We start from the raw sequence: 21,329 nt of genomic DNA, 5'->3' as shown, positions 1-21,329 counted from the left end.
TGGAAGGCGGGCGGTGACGTCCGAGGGAGTGCCAAAGGTCCCTGTGCACCTATGCTCCTAGGGGCTGCGGAGAGATCCCGCCCAGTGGGAAGAGAGTCTTAGAAAGTGAACTGGGCAAGGTGGGGGAAGATTAGCTAGGCGTAACTGAGGTTGAGGGAGGAAGTGAGCCCTGCGGCCCGCGGGCGCAGGAGCTCGCGCAGAACCCACAGCGTTCTCTCTCACTTGGGCTCCCTCTGACCGTTAGTTTCCTTACCTGCTTCCAAGACGGATTAGGGCTCAGTCAATTCTCAGTCGCCATCTATCTCACACCACTCTTTTAAAAATCGTCTTTATTAGTAATACCACGACAAAATCGCATTTACCCTCATTTTATCTGAGGATACTTTCTGGAGACTGTGCTAGCCTGGCGAAGGAGCGTAAAGACACAGTGGACTCCCCAGCGCTGAGACCGAGCCTTCTTCATTTGTTTATCTGCCTCATTGGAGTGATTCCAGTATTTGGAGGCGTCCAAAAAAATCGATTGAAGTGACTTAAATCGCTCATTAACTACGCCAGCGCGGCCGGAGAAGAGGTGTTTCCGTAATTTATTCCCTGCGCTTTTGCTCTACAGGCGGCACGCTTAGGTTCCCAGCCCTAGTCGCAGATCCGGCCGGTGGAGGCGGACCACTGCTAGAGGAGGATGCTCCAAATCTACATCCCTCCATACCCCAGGGCTGGAGAGACCTAGACCTTGGCATCGCGGAGCTGGCAAGGAGGTGCTGCTGGACTGATGCCAAATGGGACCAAGTTGGGAAGGAGCCCAGGCCAGGACCTCTTGCAGGATTAGTCTTTTCCTTTGGCGAAAGGCTTTGGAAAAAGCAGATGATATTTAAAACCACAACCTGTGCTGAAAAACCATCTACGCTGCCGCTCCTCTTACCTCCTTGGTCAGGCTTGTTAGAAAAGTTGCAGATGGGAGGAGGTTTGGGGGACTGGGTGAAAAAGGTGAAGGGATTAATAAGTACATATTGATAGTTACAAAATAGACACAAGGATATAAAGTACAGGACAGAGAATATAGTTAATAATATTGTAATAACTAAGTATGGTGCTGGGTGGCTACTAGATTTATCAAGGCGATCACTTCCTAAGGTATATAAATATCCAACCACTACGATGTACACCTAAAACTAATATAAAATAATATTCAATGTCAATAATAATTGAAAAATAAAAATTAAAACAATTTAATCTAATAGTGAAGTGCTTTTCAGAGCCTCCTGCCATCAGCAGCTGATCAGCAGAGAACTCCCGAGGGGAAATCACAGCTTGGGGCAGTTCCCCGAATTTTCTTCTTTCTCTAGTTTTAAGCTGGGAATTCTCCTCCCAAGCAGAGGGGAAAGGTCTAGGCAGAAAAAAAGCACCTTTTCATCCCCCAGCCTCCCTGCCCCGAATTTCTCATCTCTTGGAAGGTCTTATAGGTCAGGATGTCTGATTAAAATCACTCTCACATAATAGCGACAAAGGTCTGGGAATCAAGGAAGAAGAGTGAAGAAGAGTGTCTAGTCTTAACCCACAGATTTTCATAGTTAACCAACTGCAGAAGGTTCCTGGAACTCCTGTCATTCGGTTGCTTTTTATGTTGTTTGTTTTGTCTTCCAAACGTCATTTTTAATAAATAGGTATTTTGTTGTGATAGTTTAACACAATGTATACTTTAAAATGTTTTTAATATAACTTCAAAAATGATTTAAAATCACCTCTGAGAATGCATAGAAATTAATTTCTGGTCTCGTAAACATCGTTAGAATATTTCTTGTCTCAATAATATTCCTAGGGAGTCTTTACCCTTCAAAAACATAAATAAATACAATTTTTATGTTAAAACCAAGTCAATTAATCATATATTTTTCTCTAAATGGATTCTGGTGTCCAAAGAAATGTAATAGAGTTTACACCATATTTAGTTTGAGAAGAATTAAAATATATATATATATTCCAAATCGCCCTAAAAATTTTTGTGTAAAACACGTTAGCAAAAGAAACGAATCAAAGCGAAAATATAACAAAATAAAAATAAATGGTGGTGTTGTCTACTATATTATTTTTAATTTCTCCTGAAAATGTCAATGCAGCAGCAACCATGGAGTTTGGAAGGACATATTTTCCCCCAAATGCCTGAAAATAATGAATGATAAAGTTTTAAAATCTAATATTAATAACTTAATTATGTTACTATATTATATTGTTTATATTATATTATTATAGTCTCTAAAATAAAATGCATTTAAACTATATTTCGATTATTTTATAAATCGATATTTTGTTAATTGTTCAATTATTCTTCAATTCTTTCCTGCAGTAATATTTGCACTGATTCAGAACACTTAGTTCTTCCTTGCTATTTTGAAATCGTAAAAGCCCATTAATTCAAAAGCAGGGAAGAAAGCTTTGAATTTGCTAGGCTGAAATTAAAATAGGTAAATTAATGTAAGTATGTTTACATCATATTTGCCAGGAAATAGCTATTCCGAGCTTTGAAATAAGTATCATTTTGAATGGACTGGAGCTGCGTGCTCAGTCCTGGGCTGACTAGCTGAGATTCTGGTAATATTGTTTTCTTGGATGTAAACATATGTCTTCTGTAAACATCATGACGCGAAATACCCATAGCATCTAGTTATAATACAAGTTGATTTTTACAGAAGCAATGTTTGAGTTATAGGGGATATATATATGTATTTTTAATAGAACTAGTCCCACTTACTTTTGCCACCTTGTTCACATAACAAACCACCTACTGTCCTAAACCTGGCCGTTTGTAAACATTCTTGTTGGACTAGAGGAAATGGGTAGAAAACGAGCAAACTATTTGCTTTTTTTTTTTGGTTTTGGTTTTGACTGAGTACACCAAAGTATTAAAAAAACATACCTTCTTCTGTGATATCAGGAATATACTCTCAGTTTCAGGTACAAATCTGGTTGCTGTGGGAAAAGTTCAGCTTTAGTCTACATCAATATTAAAGTACCGAAAACAGCTCAACCAGCTGTTAAAGGTGGAGAGAAAACTGCCCGCTTCCGAAAAGGGAACGCTTATCAATGCAGAAGTTTGCCCGTAAAGAATGTTTAAATGACGCCGTTCGTATCCTTTGAGTAATCTTAAAGTGTGTGTGCGTGTGCCCAGGTGGCCTGACCAAGACTGCTAGTTACTTGTAAGCATATCTTGCGGGTCAAATACTGGATTCTAGTAGATTTCAGGGGCGGGTTCATCAATTAGACTTCCTGGCAAAAACTGGAATCCAAGAGCCGCGGTTGATCCGGGCCCTTCCGCGCAGGGCTTCCCGGCCCGCCCGGGTCTCGGGAAGCTGAGCGCGGCGTAGTTGGCGTGGCGCGCGCGGCGCGTGGGTGCGCGGTGTCCGGCCAGGGCCCTCAAGATGCACGCGGTGAGTGACTTTGGGACGACCCAGGTTCTCGTTTCACCTGGGCCTTCTCTGCGCGGTTCAAGGGAGGCGCGCCAACGGGCGCTGGAAGCAGAGCCTCTCGTGTTCGCCCAGAGACCTGGCGCGGGGCTACCATGCCCCGCCGCCAGGGGACTAGCCCTTCAGGGGCCCTTTGAGCGCTTCCACCGCGTTAGGTTTGCTTGGAGTTTACTGTCAGCCTTCAAGAGACTAAGAGGCAGGAGAGAAACCTCTGGTCCCTTGCTGATAAAGCTCCCTGGGAAGAAGAAACTGGGGAGTTAACGTTTGAAAGGCAATAAGTCGGTTTTTTCCAAGTTGCTTGGGATGTTAACCCATACCGTTTCCCCACTTGCTGCATATATAGTGCAATGACATTCACCCATCCAGGCCACAGATCGGTGGTTCCAAGTGCTGGGACTTCATTCAGTCGCCCCCTGCCAATGATAATTCTTAAAACACCGTGACCCAGGGTGGGGTGCGGATTGGCACCAATTCTCCTACTTTTCAGCATTCATTTAATTGAATACACTGCTGGCGGGAAAAAAAAAAGTCTGAGTCTAGGTTTTTTAATTCATCCTATTTTTCATATTATAAATAATGACAATAATATTGTAAAATATGCATGCGTTTAAGGATTTTGGCCAACTACGTATAGAGGTAGGACTGTTAGCCCAAGCTAGATTAAAAAAAAACTTCTTTATACAGCATAGGTAATATAGTTAATAATATTATAATAACTATATATGGTTTCAGGTGGTACTAGACTAATGGGAGTATCATAAATGTCTAACCATTATGCTGTACACCTGAAACAAATAATATTGAATGTCAACTGTAATTGAAAACTAAAATTAAAAAAACCTTAGAAATTAAAGACTTTTTTTCGTATATTATACTTTTCAGTTAAATTGATTAAATTAATTGTTGGGATGAAATGAGCAGATGAAATGCCGTTATTTAACACAGCACAATGTGTTGTAGAAACTAGGATGTAGACCCAGGGATTACTTCTTGAAGAAAATGTGTAAACATTCACTGCTAAGTGTTTTGTAAATTCTCTTGTGGTAGCGGTTGATATATAATCCTTGAAGTTTCAGTATAAGTCCTAGAGTAACATTTAAAATTCATGTAAGTCAGAAACATGAAATTTAAACTCATGACCAGGCTTGAAATGCACCTTTTAAAACTTTATTTTACAAGCTCTTGTTCTAAAAGCTTCATTAATTCAAAGCATTTCTTTTTATTTTGTAACTGCCACTACAGAGTTTAAATTGACATTTTTCATATGATTATCACAATGATGTTTGCTTTGCTTCTTGTGATAGTGTTAGAGAAGGTTGGATAAAGTTTTTTAAGTAATATCTTAGACTTACAATCGGGTATGAGCAAACAAAAAATTTGTATTTAGGAAAACAATATGAACCTTTATTTCTTTTGTTTTATTTTTAAAACTTGAAATGCATTTCTTTAAAAATTGTTAAATCTTTTTATTATACACAGGAAAAGGAAGGTCCTTTGCAGTCTGTTAAGGAAGATGATGGGAGTGGAATGGCCCAGGATGCTTTCTATGTAAAGAAAAGTTAATTTTGTGTTCTTTGTGTGTACTCTTTCTAGTTCTATGTTCCCTGGGCTATCAGCACAATGGTTTCTTCAGTTGCTCAAGCCAGAGGCAGAGAAATCTTCTTTGCTTCCTCTCCTTCCCTAATCTCCCACACCTGATTTATCATCATGTCTTGTCAGTTTTACCCTTGACTATTCTAATCAGTATTCTAGTCTAAGCTTTGTGTGTGTGTGTGTGTGGTTAAGAAGATACTGTGTGTGTGTGTGTGTGTGTGTGTGTGTGTGTGTGTGTGTGTGTGTGTGTACGTGCATGTGTGCGCGCGCGTGCCAGGAACTATTCTAGGTGTAGGTAGACAATTTTGAACAAAACAATACTGTGCCCTTGTGGAGCCTGCAGCCTGGCAGTGAGCCTAAGAAACAGGTTACTAACCAAAGGAAAGTAGTAGGAAGAAAAAGAACAGGGTCCCGTGATGGAGGATAATTGAGGGTGGAAGGAGGCACTTGGCTTGCTTCAGCTAAGATCCTAGAAGACCTATCTGGAAAGGTGATGCTGAAGCTGAGGTCTGAGGGATGACAAGGAGCCAGGTGGAAAGTGGTGGAGAGAAGTGGTCTAGGCATTGAAAAGCCAAGATGCAGAGGCCCTGAGGCAAGGGCTTATTCTAGGACTCCTTAGCAAGAAAGACACACAGAGGAAGTTGACAGAATAAATCATGCAGAGCCCTGCAGACCAAGGCAAAGGATTTGGATTTATTCCGAGTGCAGAGAAAGCAGGCAGAGTGTCAGGCAGAAAGCTGAGCTTCTGAGTCAGAGAATCTGAATGTGAATCTTAGCTGGATGATCACATGCAGGTTCTTAACTTTACCCAGCCTTGCTATCATTATCCCCAGATAAAGATTCTAACCTGTCAGGGTGGTGGCGAGGATTAAATGAGAACATCTGCAGAACACTTAACACATTTGGCATTATAAGTTTCAATATGTGGTAACTTAAAAAAGAAAATATTCTGTTTAAGTGTTTAATTTCAAATGCTGTCTCCTCATTTAAATCAGTACTAAGAATAAGTGAAATTTTGGGCTGTATACAATAAAATGCCTCCTTATTAAAATATATTGTATATTGTAACGTAGTTTATAGGATTCAACTGCATTTTTAAAAATAAAAATGTCTCTATAGTACAGATATTTAAGGAACTGTTATTCAAGTATGTATACTTAGAAGTATATTTTGGCCAATGTTCAGGCAGAAGAGATCAGTTTCATTCATTGTGGCAATTTGTGTATTTATCAGCTTCCATTATCTGTAGTTATTAGAGTTGGATTTATTTTCTTCTTTTATGATCATCCATTTCGCTTAATGAATGATTATAGGTTGAGATTTTTAGTGTTTTAGAATTTCTAACATTATTGAGGATAAAGCCTCTTTACCCACAGACATTCTGTAATTCAAATGCAGTTTCCTTTAAGTCAGTGGTTCTCAAACTTTAGCATACATGATAACCACCTGAAGAAACACACCCCCAGAGTTGCTGATTCCTAACAAGCCCCAGGTGATGCCCATGCTGCTGATGGTTCAAGAACCACATCTTGCAAACTACAGGCATAGCTCGTTTTAGTGTACTTCCCTTTATTGCACTTCACAGGTATTGTGTTTTTTACAAACTGAAGGCAATGCCTTCAACCAGCAAAAAAAAGTTGGTTACAACTTGCTTTATTGTGACACTTGCTTAACTGGTGGTCTGAAACTGAATCCACAATATCCCTGTGGTATGCCTGTACTGTCTGAAGCCAACAAACTCAGTCATTGGCTATAAGATTATTTATTGTTCAAGATATAACTCTCCATATTTATCCTTGATTATTTCCACACTGAATTATTGATAATGATAGTTAGAAATGTTACTATGAAATGTTTTTTGGGAAAAAAAGTAATTTTCAAACTATCAACTTTCCAGCTTCAAGGACTTATTATTGATGCTTTTCATGGTAAAGGATTTCAGACAATAGAAGAATATTTTCAACAGAGAGCGAGCCACATTCCTCAAAAGTATAATCATCTTGTATTATACCGTCTTGACAAATCAATAAATAAGGCAAGTAAGCTGTTTTGTTTTCTGACCAGAATACCAGTGTGTAATTATACTTTGTAAGGCTCCTCCCCTCAGTTTTATTTTTATTGAAAAATAATTGACACACAGCACTGTATAAGTTTAAGGTGTACTGCATAGTCATTTGACTTACATATATTGTGAAATGATTGCCACAAGTTTAGCTGACATCCATCATGTCATATAGTTATAAAAGAAAATTCAAAAATATATTTTTTCTTATGAGAACCATTAGGATCTTAACAAATTTCATTGTAAGGCTTTTAATTTAGTGTGGTCTCATACCTAGGCACTGGATAAAAATGAATTTCCGTGTGTTTCACTATTGCTGAAATGTATTCAGATATTCTTCATTGATGGCCTCAAAGAAGATGAGCCTTTGCTAATTCAGCAAGGATTGATCCCAAAGATAAGTGTCATGTTTTAATTTTGTATGGCTTTGGGTGACTTAAAGAACTTGGGTAGATTCAGCTTTCTAGTTAAGTCTGGTTTTTCTCTTCCTTTGAAATCAAATTTGAGAAGTTGGTAACAATGCTTCTTGCCCATATCCAATCAAAAATTGAGTTCAGCATGTTTCCTGAGATATGTGCTAAACAGGACACTTTGATAGTGCACGTTAATGAGTCAGATACAATTCCCTTCTGCCCTTGACAAGCCAGTGCAGTAAGCACGGTTTTATTATCGAATTTCACTTAGGAATTTAGGATGAGTAAGTCCTCTGGAGGTGGTGGTGAAGGGGATCTAAGGATGGTGTTTATACAATCCATATATTTAATTTTGCACTTAGTCCCACCCAATTCCCTGATACACACTTAACTCATGCAGATAACAGGAAGTAGGGGAGAGAAGATAACGTTTTGAAAGATATGGAAGAGGACATCTCTAGAATACCTTGGAACCTTGAGCTGGTTTTTGGGGGAGATGAGTTGAGAGCTGCCTCAACCTGAATTTCCTATTTAGATTTAAGAATACCCTCCCTCAAATTTAAAGTCAGATCAAATCTCCACTGGAGTTTTGAAATCATAAGAATTTTCATATTCCATGGGAATTCTAATTGGTGATGGAAATTTCATAGCCATAATTTAGACACATCCTAAAACATGTGCTGTTATTTCATGTAGATTTTAGCCAAGAATAGATCGATATTACCAAAGCGGATGGAATACTAGATTCTGTACTTCTAAAACCAATTGTGGTTACTAGTCAACATAAACTGTGCTGGGATGTTATTCTCCATAGAATAAGAATTTCCTACAGAAAGGAATGTATTTAGTCCTACATTAAAATCTAGAAAGATTAAGCAACTTGTTCTATACCATATACATAATAAGTAGTAGCTATTGCATCTAACTATTTCGTCTGGCTTCTGGTAGACACAGCTGTGAGTGCAGCTGATGTATCTGATATACCACATATGAACATGACATATAAATGAGTTCAGGAGTGATTTCCTAGTCCGAAAGCTTTTATTTTTTCAATTAGAGTTGACATTCAATATTATTTTATATTAGTTTCAGGTGTATAGCATGGGGGTTAGACATAATTTATGAAGTGATCTCTCTGATTAGTCTGTTACCCACCTGGGACTATACATAGTTATTACAATATTATTGACTTCTTTTTGTTGTAATTCATATTCCTGTGACTGTTTGTAACTACCAATTTGTACTTCTTAATCCCTTCACCTTTTTCACCCATCCTGCCAACCCCCTCCCATCTGGCAATCACCAGTTTCTTCTCTGTTGTCTATAAGTCTGATTTCATTTATTTTGTTCCTTAGACTCCACATATAAGTGAAATCATATGGTATTTGTCTTTCTCTGACCTATTTCACTTAGCATAATACCCTCTAGGTCCATCCATGTTGTTGCAAATGGTAAGATTTCCTTTTTTTATGGCTGAGTAATATTCTATTGTATATATATGTACCAGCTCTTCTTTATCCAATTGTCTATTGATGGGTGCTTAAGTTGCTTTCATATTTTGGCTATTGTAAATAGCACCACAGTGAAAACAGGATTGTATATATCTTTTCAAAGTAGTGTTTTGGATTTCTTCGGATAAATATCCAGAAGTGAAATAGCTGGGTAGTTCTATTTTTAATAAGAGTTTGCTTCAGGAGGTGGATGATTCAGTCGAGTGCAAATATTTGTCTGATTTGAGATAAAAGAAACATTACTTGGAACGCAATAGTGGCTCTCAACCTGCTGTAAGTTAGAATCATCTGGAGAGCTTTAACAAGCACCACCTGGGTCTCATCACCAGAGGCTCTGGTTTACTGTGTCTGCCAGGGGTCCGAGGCAGCAGGGTATTTCAGAACTCCCCAGGTTTTCTTAAGATGCAGCTAGGAGGTAAGAGCTGATTAGTTTGTTCATGGTCTTCAGCTGGGGTACTTTGGGTTCTTGGCTCCAAACTGGATATTTTCCAAGGCCCTGCTCCTATGAGTTGTTCATCATAAACTCATGTTACTAACTTCATGTTCAAGTGATGATTTCTAACTATGTGTGCAGGATTTTTTCTTTTTTCGTAAGAGTAACCAGTCTCAGCAAAACTGGTCCGAAGATGGCCTTTGCTTTATCGAATGACTGTTGTAGGAGGGTTTATAGAAGTTTATTTTTAAATCATACCAATCCTAGCAACTTAATATAAACTTGGATATATGTTCCTATAGAAAAGAAAAATCTCCAATTTGCTGGAAGCTTTACTGTACTACATGTATTTCTGGAGCACGTTCTAAATGCTGTATCTCCTTTGACAGCTTGTCTTGTACAGCTGCCCAGAGCACAATAACTTCTCCTGTTTTGGGAGGCTCATTTATGTCTTAACCTTTTCTCACTAGCCCCTCCATATGGCTTTTTAGCATTGCTCCTGGTCAAGGCTCCCATTCTTGCTTATTTATTGCCAGAACTCTGTAGCAGTCTGATTGATTCCATTCTGGAGTGTTCTGGGTGGAGGCCCTGGAGTCACGCCTGATAGAAACAGGATGGAATGGGAAAAGGTCTTTAAAATTATTTTGCTGTAGTGAAAGAATTATCTTGTGAAATTGTGTCAAATAAGGAGTAGTTATGTAGTCCTGGGATTTCCATCAGTGTTTCTTCTCTTGTGTACATGGTTTCCTGGTTTGAAAGAACAATAGGATTTCTGACCAATGAAGATCTAGCCTCAGACACATCCCTGGTTAATGTTACAGAAGACTTCTTTGACACAGCGCTGGTAAGGATGGGGGTGGATGCTTCACTGAACAGATACCATTGGTAATTTGCAGGAATCTTTGAGTTGTTTCTAAAACTTGTGTTTTTATAAGATGTAGATTTTACTAAAAAAATCTCCCATATTTTATTACTAGACTATTATATGAAATAGAAACAAACATCTATATATATATATATATATATATATCCAATGTTACAGAAGAATGAGGTGATTTATTTTCCTACATACCAATGTATTATTCATTTGATTAAGGGTGATATGCTGATTTTAATGATTGAAGGACTTCTCTAAATTTTTTTTTACTGTATTTAAAGTCAAATCCTGCCTGTTAGAGAAATATCAGCATTAATGTATTAACATTATAGTTTATAATACTTTTAAAAAATAATATAAGCTTTACATTTTCTTTTTATTAGATTATTTCCAGGAGGAGTAGTAAAGGTAAGTGTATTATTTACCATTAATTGGCTATATACTTTTCATTAATAGAATATTCTGGTATAGAGAAAATATTGTCTAAATGACATGTAAAACTAAAGTGTGTTTATTATATTTGGATATATGTGCTATTGAAATGAATTTTGTTGTATGTCTCGGTTTGCTTGAGGTACATCTTAATTTCATTGCTCCTGTCATCATTGGCTGATTTGCTCTATTGAGCGCCACTTTTGTCATTCATTCCAAACCAGCAGAAGTTTAGCTATTATTGATTTAACTTGGAGTTATTCAGATGACTTTCCCTGTCTTTCAAGGGTGTAAAAGGCAAATTTTTAGAATATTTGGAAATTAGAGCAATGATTTTGTTCAATTTACTTGTAAGTTAAAGATAATTCAATATGATACCATGGAGTCAAAGACGCACTTAAACTATTTGAACATTTCAAAAAATTGAGGCCATCTTAAAGTGGATATGTCCTCTTTCTGTTCTCCATCTTTTCATTTTTCTTTTGAAAAGCTGTTATTGACACTTGCATTCTACAATGTATGGTATCTTGTAATTGAGGAAATTCAATACTAGAAGCTTAGGTATGTGTGCTACTTAGTTGACTTTAAAAAGAGGTCCCCCTAATCTAAGTCAGTGGATCCAAATACTTTCAAGTCAGTTTTTTATGGGCTTCATGAGTGATAATTACTGTCTCTAAAATTGATTGATAAAATGCATAATGGTAAAGCTACTTCAAAATTTGTAACATTAACAATAAAATTGTCTTTTACTAATTACAACAGCATATATCACTGCATATTTGAAAAAATACTTAGAGGACTTTTTAGTTTACAGTTGTTGCTTTTTCCACCTACAGATTTCCATCCTTACAGTAACTTCATTGCCCTGAGTGAAGGGAACACTGCTCTCGATGATTATATTAGTCATAACGAAACACTACAGGCTCAGTGGCTTAAACAACAGAAATTTATTTTCTTACAGTTTTGGAGGCTGAAAGTCTGAGATCAGGGTGCCAACACTTTGAGTTCTGGTGAGAGCTCTCTTCTGGCTTGCAGATGACCACCTTCTTGCTGTGTCCCCATATAGTAGAGAGCAAGCCAACCCTCTGGTGTCTCTTCTTATAAAGACACTGATCTCATCATGAAGACCCCACCCTCTTGACCTCATCTAACCCTAATTACCTCTGCAAAGGAGCCCATCTCAAATACTGTCACATTAGGTTAGGACTTCAACATATTAAATTTTTTTTGGGGGGTGGGGGTACAGTTTAGTCTATACAATGACAGTTTGTGCTTGGAGCCCACTCTGGCCATCAGGGGGCTGACCTCTTTGCAAGTGTCAGATTTTCACATGTAGCCTCTGACAGTCATTCTGCATCAATATTGTTATGCCCGGACTCTATAGAGTTGCTGTCTAATCTCTCTCTATGAAATATGAAGATGTTTTCACTGACCTCATCTCCTCCTGCCATTAATAGAATTATCCCTTCCTTTTTGTTCCAAGATTTATGTCATCTTACTGTGTGTGTTCCGTTTTTATGATTCCTTTGTTTTGTGCTTTGCTATGTGGTTTATATTTGTTTTCACAATTTGCTCCTCTCGAGCGATTTGAATGGCTTATGTCCAAGTCTTATTATACTGGTAATTTTAATTATCAACATCAAAATTATAGCGCCTTAGTTCTCCTTTATACTTTATAACAAGGAATTCAACATGTTTTTTTCCTCCATCTTCCACTTAGATTTATTTAATTTAATCTGGGGTTTTAGGCTCGTATTATGTATATATCTTTGTAAATAATATTTGTTCTTTGCCTTGTGTTGTGGTCTTATTTATAATAATTATTTAGGGGTCACTACCAACCTGTTTATAATACCATGATGTCCTCGTCTTGAGTTCTTTATTCTGCTTTATCTCCATCTGCTATATTTCAAAGAGTGTTATTAGGGTGTGTGGGTTGGACACGGTCAGAGCTTTTTATTATTTAAGAATGTCTTTGTGGCTTTTATACAATATAAAGCTTGCTTTGCAGTTCTCCCCCTCAAAACTTTCATTGTCTTCTATTAAGTGTTGAGAGCATGTGCACACTCACATGCATGTTTGTTTTAGGTGGTCCTTGATGAATTATTTTGAAATCAAATCTTGCTTTAGCTTGGGAAAATTTATCTTTGATAATTTTATCTGTTAGAGCAGGGTTTCTCAGCTTTGACACTATTAATCTTTGGGGCCAGATAATTCTTTGTTTTAGGGGGCTGTCCTGGGCTTTACATACTAGATGCCAATAGCAACCTCTCCCACTTCCCCACTTGTGACAAGCAAACAAAGTCTCCAGAAATTGCTAAGTGCCCCTAGGAGAAGAAGGGAAAAATCACCTCTAGTTGAAAAGCACTGACTTAAAATATTTTTAGTATATATAACAGAACATCTGGTTCAAATAGGCTGGAATGATAAAGATGACTTAGTGACACAGGAGCTAAAAAGTCCAGAGACAGGTAGTTTGCTTGTGGCTATGCTCCATTCTCAGCAGTTCTTAGTTGTCTTCCTCAGAGTCTTGTATTTATTCTCAAGTTGGTCTCCCTTGATGGTTGAAAGATGGCAGCTAGCAACCAGAGCTTTGTGCTTCCTGATTTACATCTAGAGGGAGAAATATTCACCTTCCTTAGCCATCAAAAGAAAAGCTCTAGGTTTGCTACAATTGAATGTCCCCGCTTCCTCCCCCGCCCCCGCTCCATGAACCAATCACTGTGAAAAGATGAATGGGATGTCCTAGCATAGCGTAAGCCAGTCAGGATCCACACCTGAAGCAAGTCAGTCCCATTCAATAGCATGATGGCTACATAACAGAGGGGGAAAGGATAACAAGAAAACACCAAGAAATCCATTACAGTTACTCTATTCTAGTCTTTTTGTTAGATTATCTGTTATTCATTTATTGTGTCTTTTTTGTCTTCATATGCATCATTTTCTCTCATTTTTTTTCTGTGTGTTTCAAGATCAGTTCTTAAGTTTTTCTTAGAAGCTCTCACTTTAACTCATCTTGTTCTGCTCTCGTTGCTTCCAGTACAGACTTCACCTGCTATCACACCTTTGCCTCCTTAAAACCTGTGTGTTGTGGTGATCTGCCTCTGCTTTTAGATCCGTCCCTCTCTCTGTCCCTCTCTCCCACCGCCCCCCACCCACACTCACTCACTCATTCACTCACTCACTCACTCACTCACACACTCACACACACACACACACACACACACACTCTGTATTGCAGAAAACTGTTGTTTTCTATGTTTTCTTATCAACTGACTGCCTGCTAGGTTTAGCCAATGGAAGTAAATTGAAAGTAGGGAGAAAAGGCATTTTCCCCCCCTCCCTTCTACTGAGGTGCTATCTCCATGAGTGACTGCATAGTCCCTGTGGCTCTGGTACATTTGTAGGTATAGCTTTTACTAGATGACTTTGATTCCTGGGATCTGGTAATGCCACTTCCTTTCTGTGATTTTGACTTTGATCGAGGGGTGTCACACCGGGAGAGGCATGGTAGTTACATTACTAATGCTCATTTCTAGACCATCTCATTGTTTCCCATTTGGATTCTCAGCTTTTTTTTTTTTTAATTGTCTTTGTAAATAATTCCTTGTATTAAATTCCTCAGGTTGAAATATCTAGAATGGTTTCAATTTTCATATTACATATTTCTTTCTCATTTACTTCTGTGTAAATGACTGTCACCTTTTCTTGCAAGTCTCATTTTTTGTTTCATAGAACTTATGTTGTTTTGAGGTTTGAGATTATAAATCAGATGTTTCCTAAATTTTTGTTTCCTGAAGTAAGCACTTTTTCAAGTAACTTTTCTGCTACCTCTTGATCTACATTGCTCTCCTTTTCTTTTTCATGAGACTATAAATATTAGTTTTTCTTTATTACTCTTTAAATGAAAAGTTCAAATGACATCTGATATTTGCTAATTAACAGGGTGCATAAATATCTTTAGAATCCCCTTCTGTTCCTGTGGGCTCTGTTAGAATCTTCCTCTCAGGTTTTAAGCTGACAGGCAAATTTTTGGCCCTAGCCTAATATCTGGTTTCCAGAGATTAGCAGTATTTATCTGGCTGGCTTTGGACTGAAGGATCTTTTTTATTTCTACTTTCTGGTTCAGTTACTTCAATGTCATGAGTTACATGGGGATTAAAAAGCATACAGTGTGTGATAAATTATTCATATATCAAAATTGCACATCTGAACCTATGATAATTACATTATGATCTTACCATAAGTTTTTTTGCACTATCATTTTTATCTTAATGTGCTTAAATAAATTTGTAAATAGTTTATTGTTTAATAAGCATAAAGTATTACCACATACCCCTTTTTAAACTATGTACTGACATATAAATGGCTGTTGAAGTTTCTGTAATTATGCTATATAATAAAGGCCAACACTTTATTTAAAATTTTCTCTTTTTGTTAGCATAAGACCTTATAAAATTTTAAATTTTATACACTATCTAAATGTAAGAAGTACATAGAAACAACAGGACAAAATGTGCAGGAGCTGTCCTTTGCACATTGCTCAGTTAGACAAACAAGTAGCTTCGCTTGAAATGTGATAATCACAACAGTCACACTTTGCATATGCTGCTCTTAGTTTCTTTTGTGTCTATGCAGTGCAAGTGTGTTTGTTGTGAACTGGGGTTTCTAGAACTTGAAGCAGGCTGTAATTTGTCTCTTGCCCAGACTGAAATTTCTGAAATGTTTACTGCTCCCATGGCTTTGTCAGTCTTTGCCTCTTCCTGCTGTGCAAGAAGTATTTCCTTATTCTCTTTAGCATCAGTGTGATTGTTTTAAAATTATGCTTTCAGGGAAAATTCAGATGTTGGGTTCCTTCATATATACCTTAGGATTTCTGGTGATAGAAGAAACGGTAAATCATTTGATCCAGCAGGAGGTGAGTTGCAAATAACAAAATGTAACAGTTGCCGTAGAAACCTGGGAGAAGGTTGTGCCTAGGCCCCTCTTTAGCTTCTTCCCCATGTAGACCTTCTCCAACTCCGAATAGGCTTTGAAGACTTTGAACGGCATTTTGGATTCTGTACCTTGGGAAGAGAGAAAAAAACTCCCCTTGTCAGAAGGCCTGTGTCATCTTATGTAAGTGACCTTGTACTTGATTATGTGGTGATGTAAGGGCAAAGTCTAATTGTACTATCTCAGTCTTTGTTTTCCTTAGGCATGATCGCTTCATGCCTTCCTTCAGTAAATGCTTTGGGCACCTATTATGGATCACGCATTGTGCTAAGTAGTGAAGAAAGACTGAGGAACAATGCCAGACCTTACTAGGCTATTCTTTTTTAGTATTATGGGTTTTTTTTTTTTTTTTTGAGTTTTTTGTTTTGTTTTGTTTTGTTTTTTTTTGCATCGAGTTTGTGAGGTTAAAATGCTTTTTGGGGTTATAAATATTTTTTTTCATTGTGAATGTGAACTAAATTAGTTATTAATGGGAAAACGTTGAGTACAGACCCTGCTGCTAAACTGCTTGGCTTTAAATCCTGGTTTTACCACTTGGGTTCATTGCTTTCTCTAGAGCCATAGTCCCTAACCTTTTTGGCACCAGGGACCAGTGCACCTATGAGAATCTAATGGCTGAAGATCTGAGGTGGAGCTGAGGTAGTGATGCCAGCACTGGAGAGCAGCTGCAAATACAGATGAAGCATCTCTCACTGGCTGGCTGCTCACCTCCTACCGCGTGGCCCAGTTCCTAACAAGCCACAGACTGGTCAACCTGTTCATGGCCCAGGGGTTGGGGACCCCTGATCTAGAGCACAGTCTTAACCTCACTGTACCTCAGTTTGCTTGCCCGTTAAATGGAGCCAACATTAATACCTGATTGATAGAGTTATTGTACAGGTTGAATCAGGCAATCCATTGAAAGTGATTATTAGCACATTATCTGCTAGAGAGCAAGTTCTCAAAGGTTATAAACCATTAGCTATACCAATAGGGCATGGACTTTGTATTACTTTTCAAGTGATGGATTTTTTGTTTTTTGGTGCCCCAGTCACAATTATGTAGTTCTTGGAACATTGAAATTTGGAGATAAGGTTGTAATATGTGACCACGAAAAGAGCAAAACCAGCACCCAGTTTTGAAATTTGAACCTAAAACTATGACTGTGTATTAACTACTAACCGGCATTGATGACATCATTGTGGCACTCATTCTTGTGACATGTGGCCATGGCTGACAAGAGGAAGGGTGACTAAGTTTACCATAGTATAAGTCTGAAGGAAGTGACTGGTGAGCACAGAGCTCATTGCTGTCATGTTTGTCCATTTAACTAGTCTTTGCAGAATGCAGTGTTTCCACTGAATTTTTCCTAAAAAATATTTATTGACTACATAAGTGAAATCATATTCTTAGTGGTGTATTTAGACTTGGAGAGCAGCTGACCTGAAGCTTTCTCCTAAGTTTCAACCTAATCCTATGGTCCTACCTTATTGTTTGTGTGTTCTAGAAACTCTGGAATATTCTAGACTTCAAGTAAAATATGCAAGCATAAAATTAAGCAGAACTCTCAGCGATACTGTTTTAAGGCTTCTATTTAATAGTAATAAATCAATCATTTATTATGAGAAGTGCAACTACTACAAGATTTAACAACTCTTTAAAATGGGAGTTATTTCGAACATTAAAAGAGATCAACATCACATTTGTTAGCATTTAATTAAAATTGTTAAATAAATGCAGATGCTCCTCAGCTTGCAATGGGGTTATGTCTTGGTAAATAATACCATGGTAAATTGAAAAGTGTAAGTTGAAAATGCACTGAATATTCTTAACTTAGCCTAGCTTACCTTAAATGTGCTTGGAACACTTACATAGCCTAAAGTTGGGCACAATCATCTAACATAAAGCCTATTTTATAATAAAGTGCTGAATATCTCATATAGCTCATTACGTATATTGCTTTTGCACCATTTTAAAGTGAAAAAAAAATAAGTTGGGAGCAGTCTGCATATAATATGGAAATCTGTATTAGTTACAATAATGTAATAACTTAATCCCTTTATGCTTGTAATTTAAGTTTTAAAATAAGTTCAAGAAGTTCATTGGAAAGACCCACAGCACTTGTTGTTAATAGATGCCAAACTATGTAAAAAGAAAAAAAAAAAAGGCACATATACTCAGAAGAACGGTGAGATGATTGTAAAATTCCAGAATCTTAGCACTTGATAAATCCTCAGAGATCATCAAATTGAATTTGCTTTGCAGAAGGAGAAATAGAACTGCAGAATGTAAAGTAGCTGTAGCTTCCTTTCTTTTGAAAGTACATGTAAGTCATTAATGTACAAACTTAAGAATTTTCCATAAAAATCTCTTCTTGACATTGAGAAAATGCTGAAGCAGAATTTGAAATGCTTTCAGAAATATACATTTTGGTTTTAAATTTTAATGCCAATATGGTGAAGTTTTGCTATTTACGTTTACTTCAGTAAAATACAGTTTATCTAAATGTTTCAGGAAAGACCTTGCAGGGACCATCTTGACTGTTGGTGGTAAGGAATGTTTAGTATTTTAAATATTAGAATATTAAATATTGGACATTGGGGGTTTATGAGCATATTGGAACTGTGAGGAATAAATTATGACCAAATTGAAAATAGGGATTATGATTTTGTTTTTCATTTATTATGTAAGATTTTAATATGGTTGAAAACTAAAGAATAATGAACACTCATTCGTTCACCAACCAGCTTAGTCAGATTTTTATCATTTTGCCACATTTGCTTCAAATCATTTTATAAATCAATCAGAGTTACATTTTATAAATCAATCAGAGTTATCCCTGAACCCATTCTCCTCTCCATTGGTAGAGGTGATCCTTGACTTGGATTGTTTTTCATTACCAAGTATATTTTTCCACTTTTTTGCTATGTAGTCATAAACAACATACATTATTGTTTTGCAGATTTTAAAAGCATTTTATAAATCTCTTATTGTACATATGCAGCTGTAACTTTCTTTTACCCTTAAAATTATTTGGGATTTAAACGTGTTGATATATGTAGTTTTTGTTTATTTACTGTGAAATACCACAGTCTTGGGATTTAATCTTTGTAGTAGAAATATGTTTTAAAGGCTATCTGATGAGCTGCTTTTGATGAATGTTTTAACATATATAAAGTACAGAGATATTTATCTAAAAAATTGTTATGTGATGACCAGTTATTTAGATTTTCTAATATTTCTTAAGTATTTAATTTAAATGATTATAATTACTTCAGGATACATCTTGCTGTTATAAGATGCAATGCTAGTCTTCTAAAATGGAATTTTCTGAAAGCAAGTGGTAATCTGTGGAATTTATATTTTTGCCTTGGCCCAGAATTATTCATTTTGCCATATTTCTGATCTCTAGATTATGACCAGCAGGTTGCACTTTCTGAAGCATTGTGTAGACTGACAACTAAAATGTCAAGGGACGACCTTGTTCATCAGTGGTTTGAAGACGACGTCATTGCTGAAGCTTTCAAAAAAATTAAGGGTCGGCAATTTGAGACGGTGCGATTCCTGGTCATTAAAATTCCATTTAATCTGAACTTATTAAGCATTCTATCAAGGGTTCAGGGGAGGATTTTTTCCCATTAATGTGATTAAGGTGCCATTCTTAAACTCTGTTTCTCACTTATGTGAAATAATTTGAGGACAGTACAAACAAAATTTATGAGTCAAATATGGGGATACAGAGATAGGACTTCTTTATAGGTAACTTACAAGTTACATATATGCGAATTTGATGTGTCCAGTCAGAGAAAATGTCATGGAGCGGGGAGCAATTTTTCAATGAACCTCGAAGGGTAAGCAGAGTTGGAGAAGAAAGTGAACATCAGCCTCGCAGAGAGCAGCCGTGCAATGACGGGAGGCTTGAAGTGGCACGGTCTTCTCTAGTGGTAGAGGAGTATTATGGGGTGTTTTGTGTTGTGAGCCATTCAGTCTCTACAGTTTGGAGGAATCGTAATTTACAGTGTCTTCCATGCAATCTGAGTTCACTGTGATTGTGTTTTCAAGTAGCACAAAAAAATAGCTTATGGCTTTGTGTATACTCATTTTCATCCTAAAATAGCTAAAGTGTTTTTCCTCTAAAAAAGTTTTTAAAATGAGGGTTAAGCACTTAAGAAAAGGTAAAATTCTTTACAACAGTGCTCATGTTGAATAAAGCTTTTCTGGTCCAAATTTCTGTGCAAAAAATTAGGATTCTATTAAATCTAAACCTTTAAATATATTATTAAATATATTTTATTTGACTTTGAGCCTATTGCCAGATCTTCATTAGCCAGGATTTAGTTTAATCTAAATGGAAAGACCACGAACCCTGAGTTAGAGTCCCACCTCCCTGACCTAAGTGATGCATGCATTTTGCAAGGTAGTTGACTTAAGAAGCCTGAGAGTTCTCATCTATTAAATGGAAATGAAACCCACCTCAAAATCTGGAGAATTAAATGAGAGAAACTGAAAGTCCCTGAGATATTGGGGACACTCAGATATTAGTTTCCTTTCTCCCCTGTGTCAGTCCCTCATCTGCAAGGAAATGTGATGAAAATAGGACAAAAATAATTATCTCGTTTTTCAAGTCATATCTCCTCTCCACCCCAGAGCCATCAACCTCTTAACTAAACTATGTTTATATGAAGACTTACATTACTGTTGTCTGTCTAGTACTGAATATAGACACAGAGTGTAAAGACTGAATCAACAGCCAGTGCTTGCTAACAAAAGGGACAAAAAAGCCTGGATCAGTGTCACAAATTTAGTTTCCTAATAGCTGTTGGATGGAACTCTAAAAATATTCTTTATTTTTAGAACATATACCAGGAGAGAAAACCTAAGAAGGAGCGAGATGGAGAATTCTGGATCAGGAAAATTGGCTGTGGATAATACATCCAGAGAAACCCAAAGTTGATGAGTTTTATGGGTTTGTAGTTGGCTTGTGCTGGGCAGATGTTAGGGAGATGGACGTCCAGTGAGTTAGTCAAATATAGTAATCTAGCTTATCAGGATGGTTTGTTTTTCTTTCTATTCTTTTAACCTAGTGAAACGTAATTGTGCATATAACTTTTGGACACCTAAACATTCCTCAATTAAAAATCTCCTGGGGATTCCTTCTAGGACATGTGTCTGAAGCTGCCCCTTTATAACACAAAGTATTGTTTTAGTTAAGGTATGATCATGAATACTTGTAAAGTCTTGCAATGTTACTGGATCCTGGAAATTTAGAGGCAAACATTGGCCTCTGCATGCTGGTTATGGTAGTACTATTTACCTAAGACATCTTGATTTTTTATTAAAAAGTTTGCATTATTTATTTTGAAGGACAGTAGACTGTTTCTCAATTACCTAAACAACAGGCTTGGTGACCAAAGAAGGTAAGATGTTTCTCTGAACATTATTTTATTGAGTAGTTGCATTCTGAAAATGTCTAATATTAAAAAATCTAGGATCTGTTTTATATTAGGAGAGAATATAGGATACATAATTTACTGAATACTACTGAGTTATCTATTGAGTAGAAACCTCAGAAATGT

The 21,329-nt window shown here is 37.0% G+C and overlaps 1 protein-coding gene across 1 annotated transcript in view; it reads left to right on the top strand.

Annotated features, from left to right (window-relative positions):
* The first annotated feature begins 3,413 nt into the window (after positions 1 to 3,413).
* Positions 3,414 to 21,329, top strand: part of SYCP2L (synaptonemal complex protein 2 like) — a 73,877-nt gene continuing 55,961 nt past the window's right edge. The window contains exons 1-11 of the mRNA XM_015587267.1: positions 3,414 to 3,608; positions 4,938 to 5,006; positions 6,949 to 7,086; positions 7,391 to 7,510; positions 10,210 to 10,314; positions 10,731 to 10,755; positions 15,612 to 15,697; positions 15,809 to 15,897; positions 18,268 to 18,302; positions 19,166 to 19,308; positions 21,118 to 21,170. Coding sequence (XP_015442753.1) covers positions 3,414 to 3,608; positions 4,938 to 5,006; positions 6,949 to 7,086; positions 7,391 to 7,510; positions 10,210 to 10,314; positions 10,731 to 10,755; positions 15,612 to 15,697; positions 15,809 to 15,897; positions 18,268 to 18,302; positions 19,166 to 19,308; positions 21,118 to 21,170 — 1,058 coding nt within the window. The remainder of the gene's footprint in view (positions 3,609 to 4,937; positions 5,007 to 6,948; positions 7,087 to 7,390; positions 7,511 to 10,209; positions 10,315 to 10,730; positions 10,756 to 15,611; positions 15,698 to 15,808; positions 15,898 to 18,267; positions 18,303 to 19,165; positions 19,309 to 21,117; positions 21,171 to 21,329) is intronic.

This window comes from Pteropus alecto, unplaced genomic scaffold (assembly GCF_000325575.1).
Source record: "Pteropus alecto unplaced genomic scaffold, ASM32557v1 scaffold121, whole genome shotgun sequence".
Taxonomy (NCBI): domain Eukaryota; kingdom Metazoa; phylum Chordata; class Mammalia; order Chiroptera; family Pteropodidae; genus Pteropus; species Pteropus alecto.
This window is presented reverse-complemented; position numbering and strand designations above follow the sequence as displayed.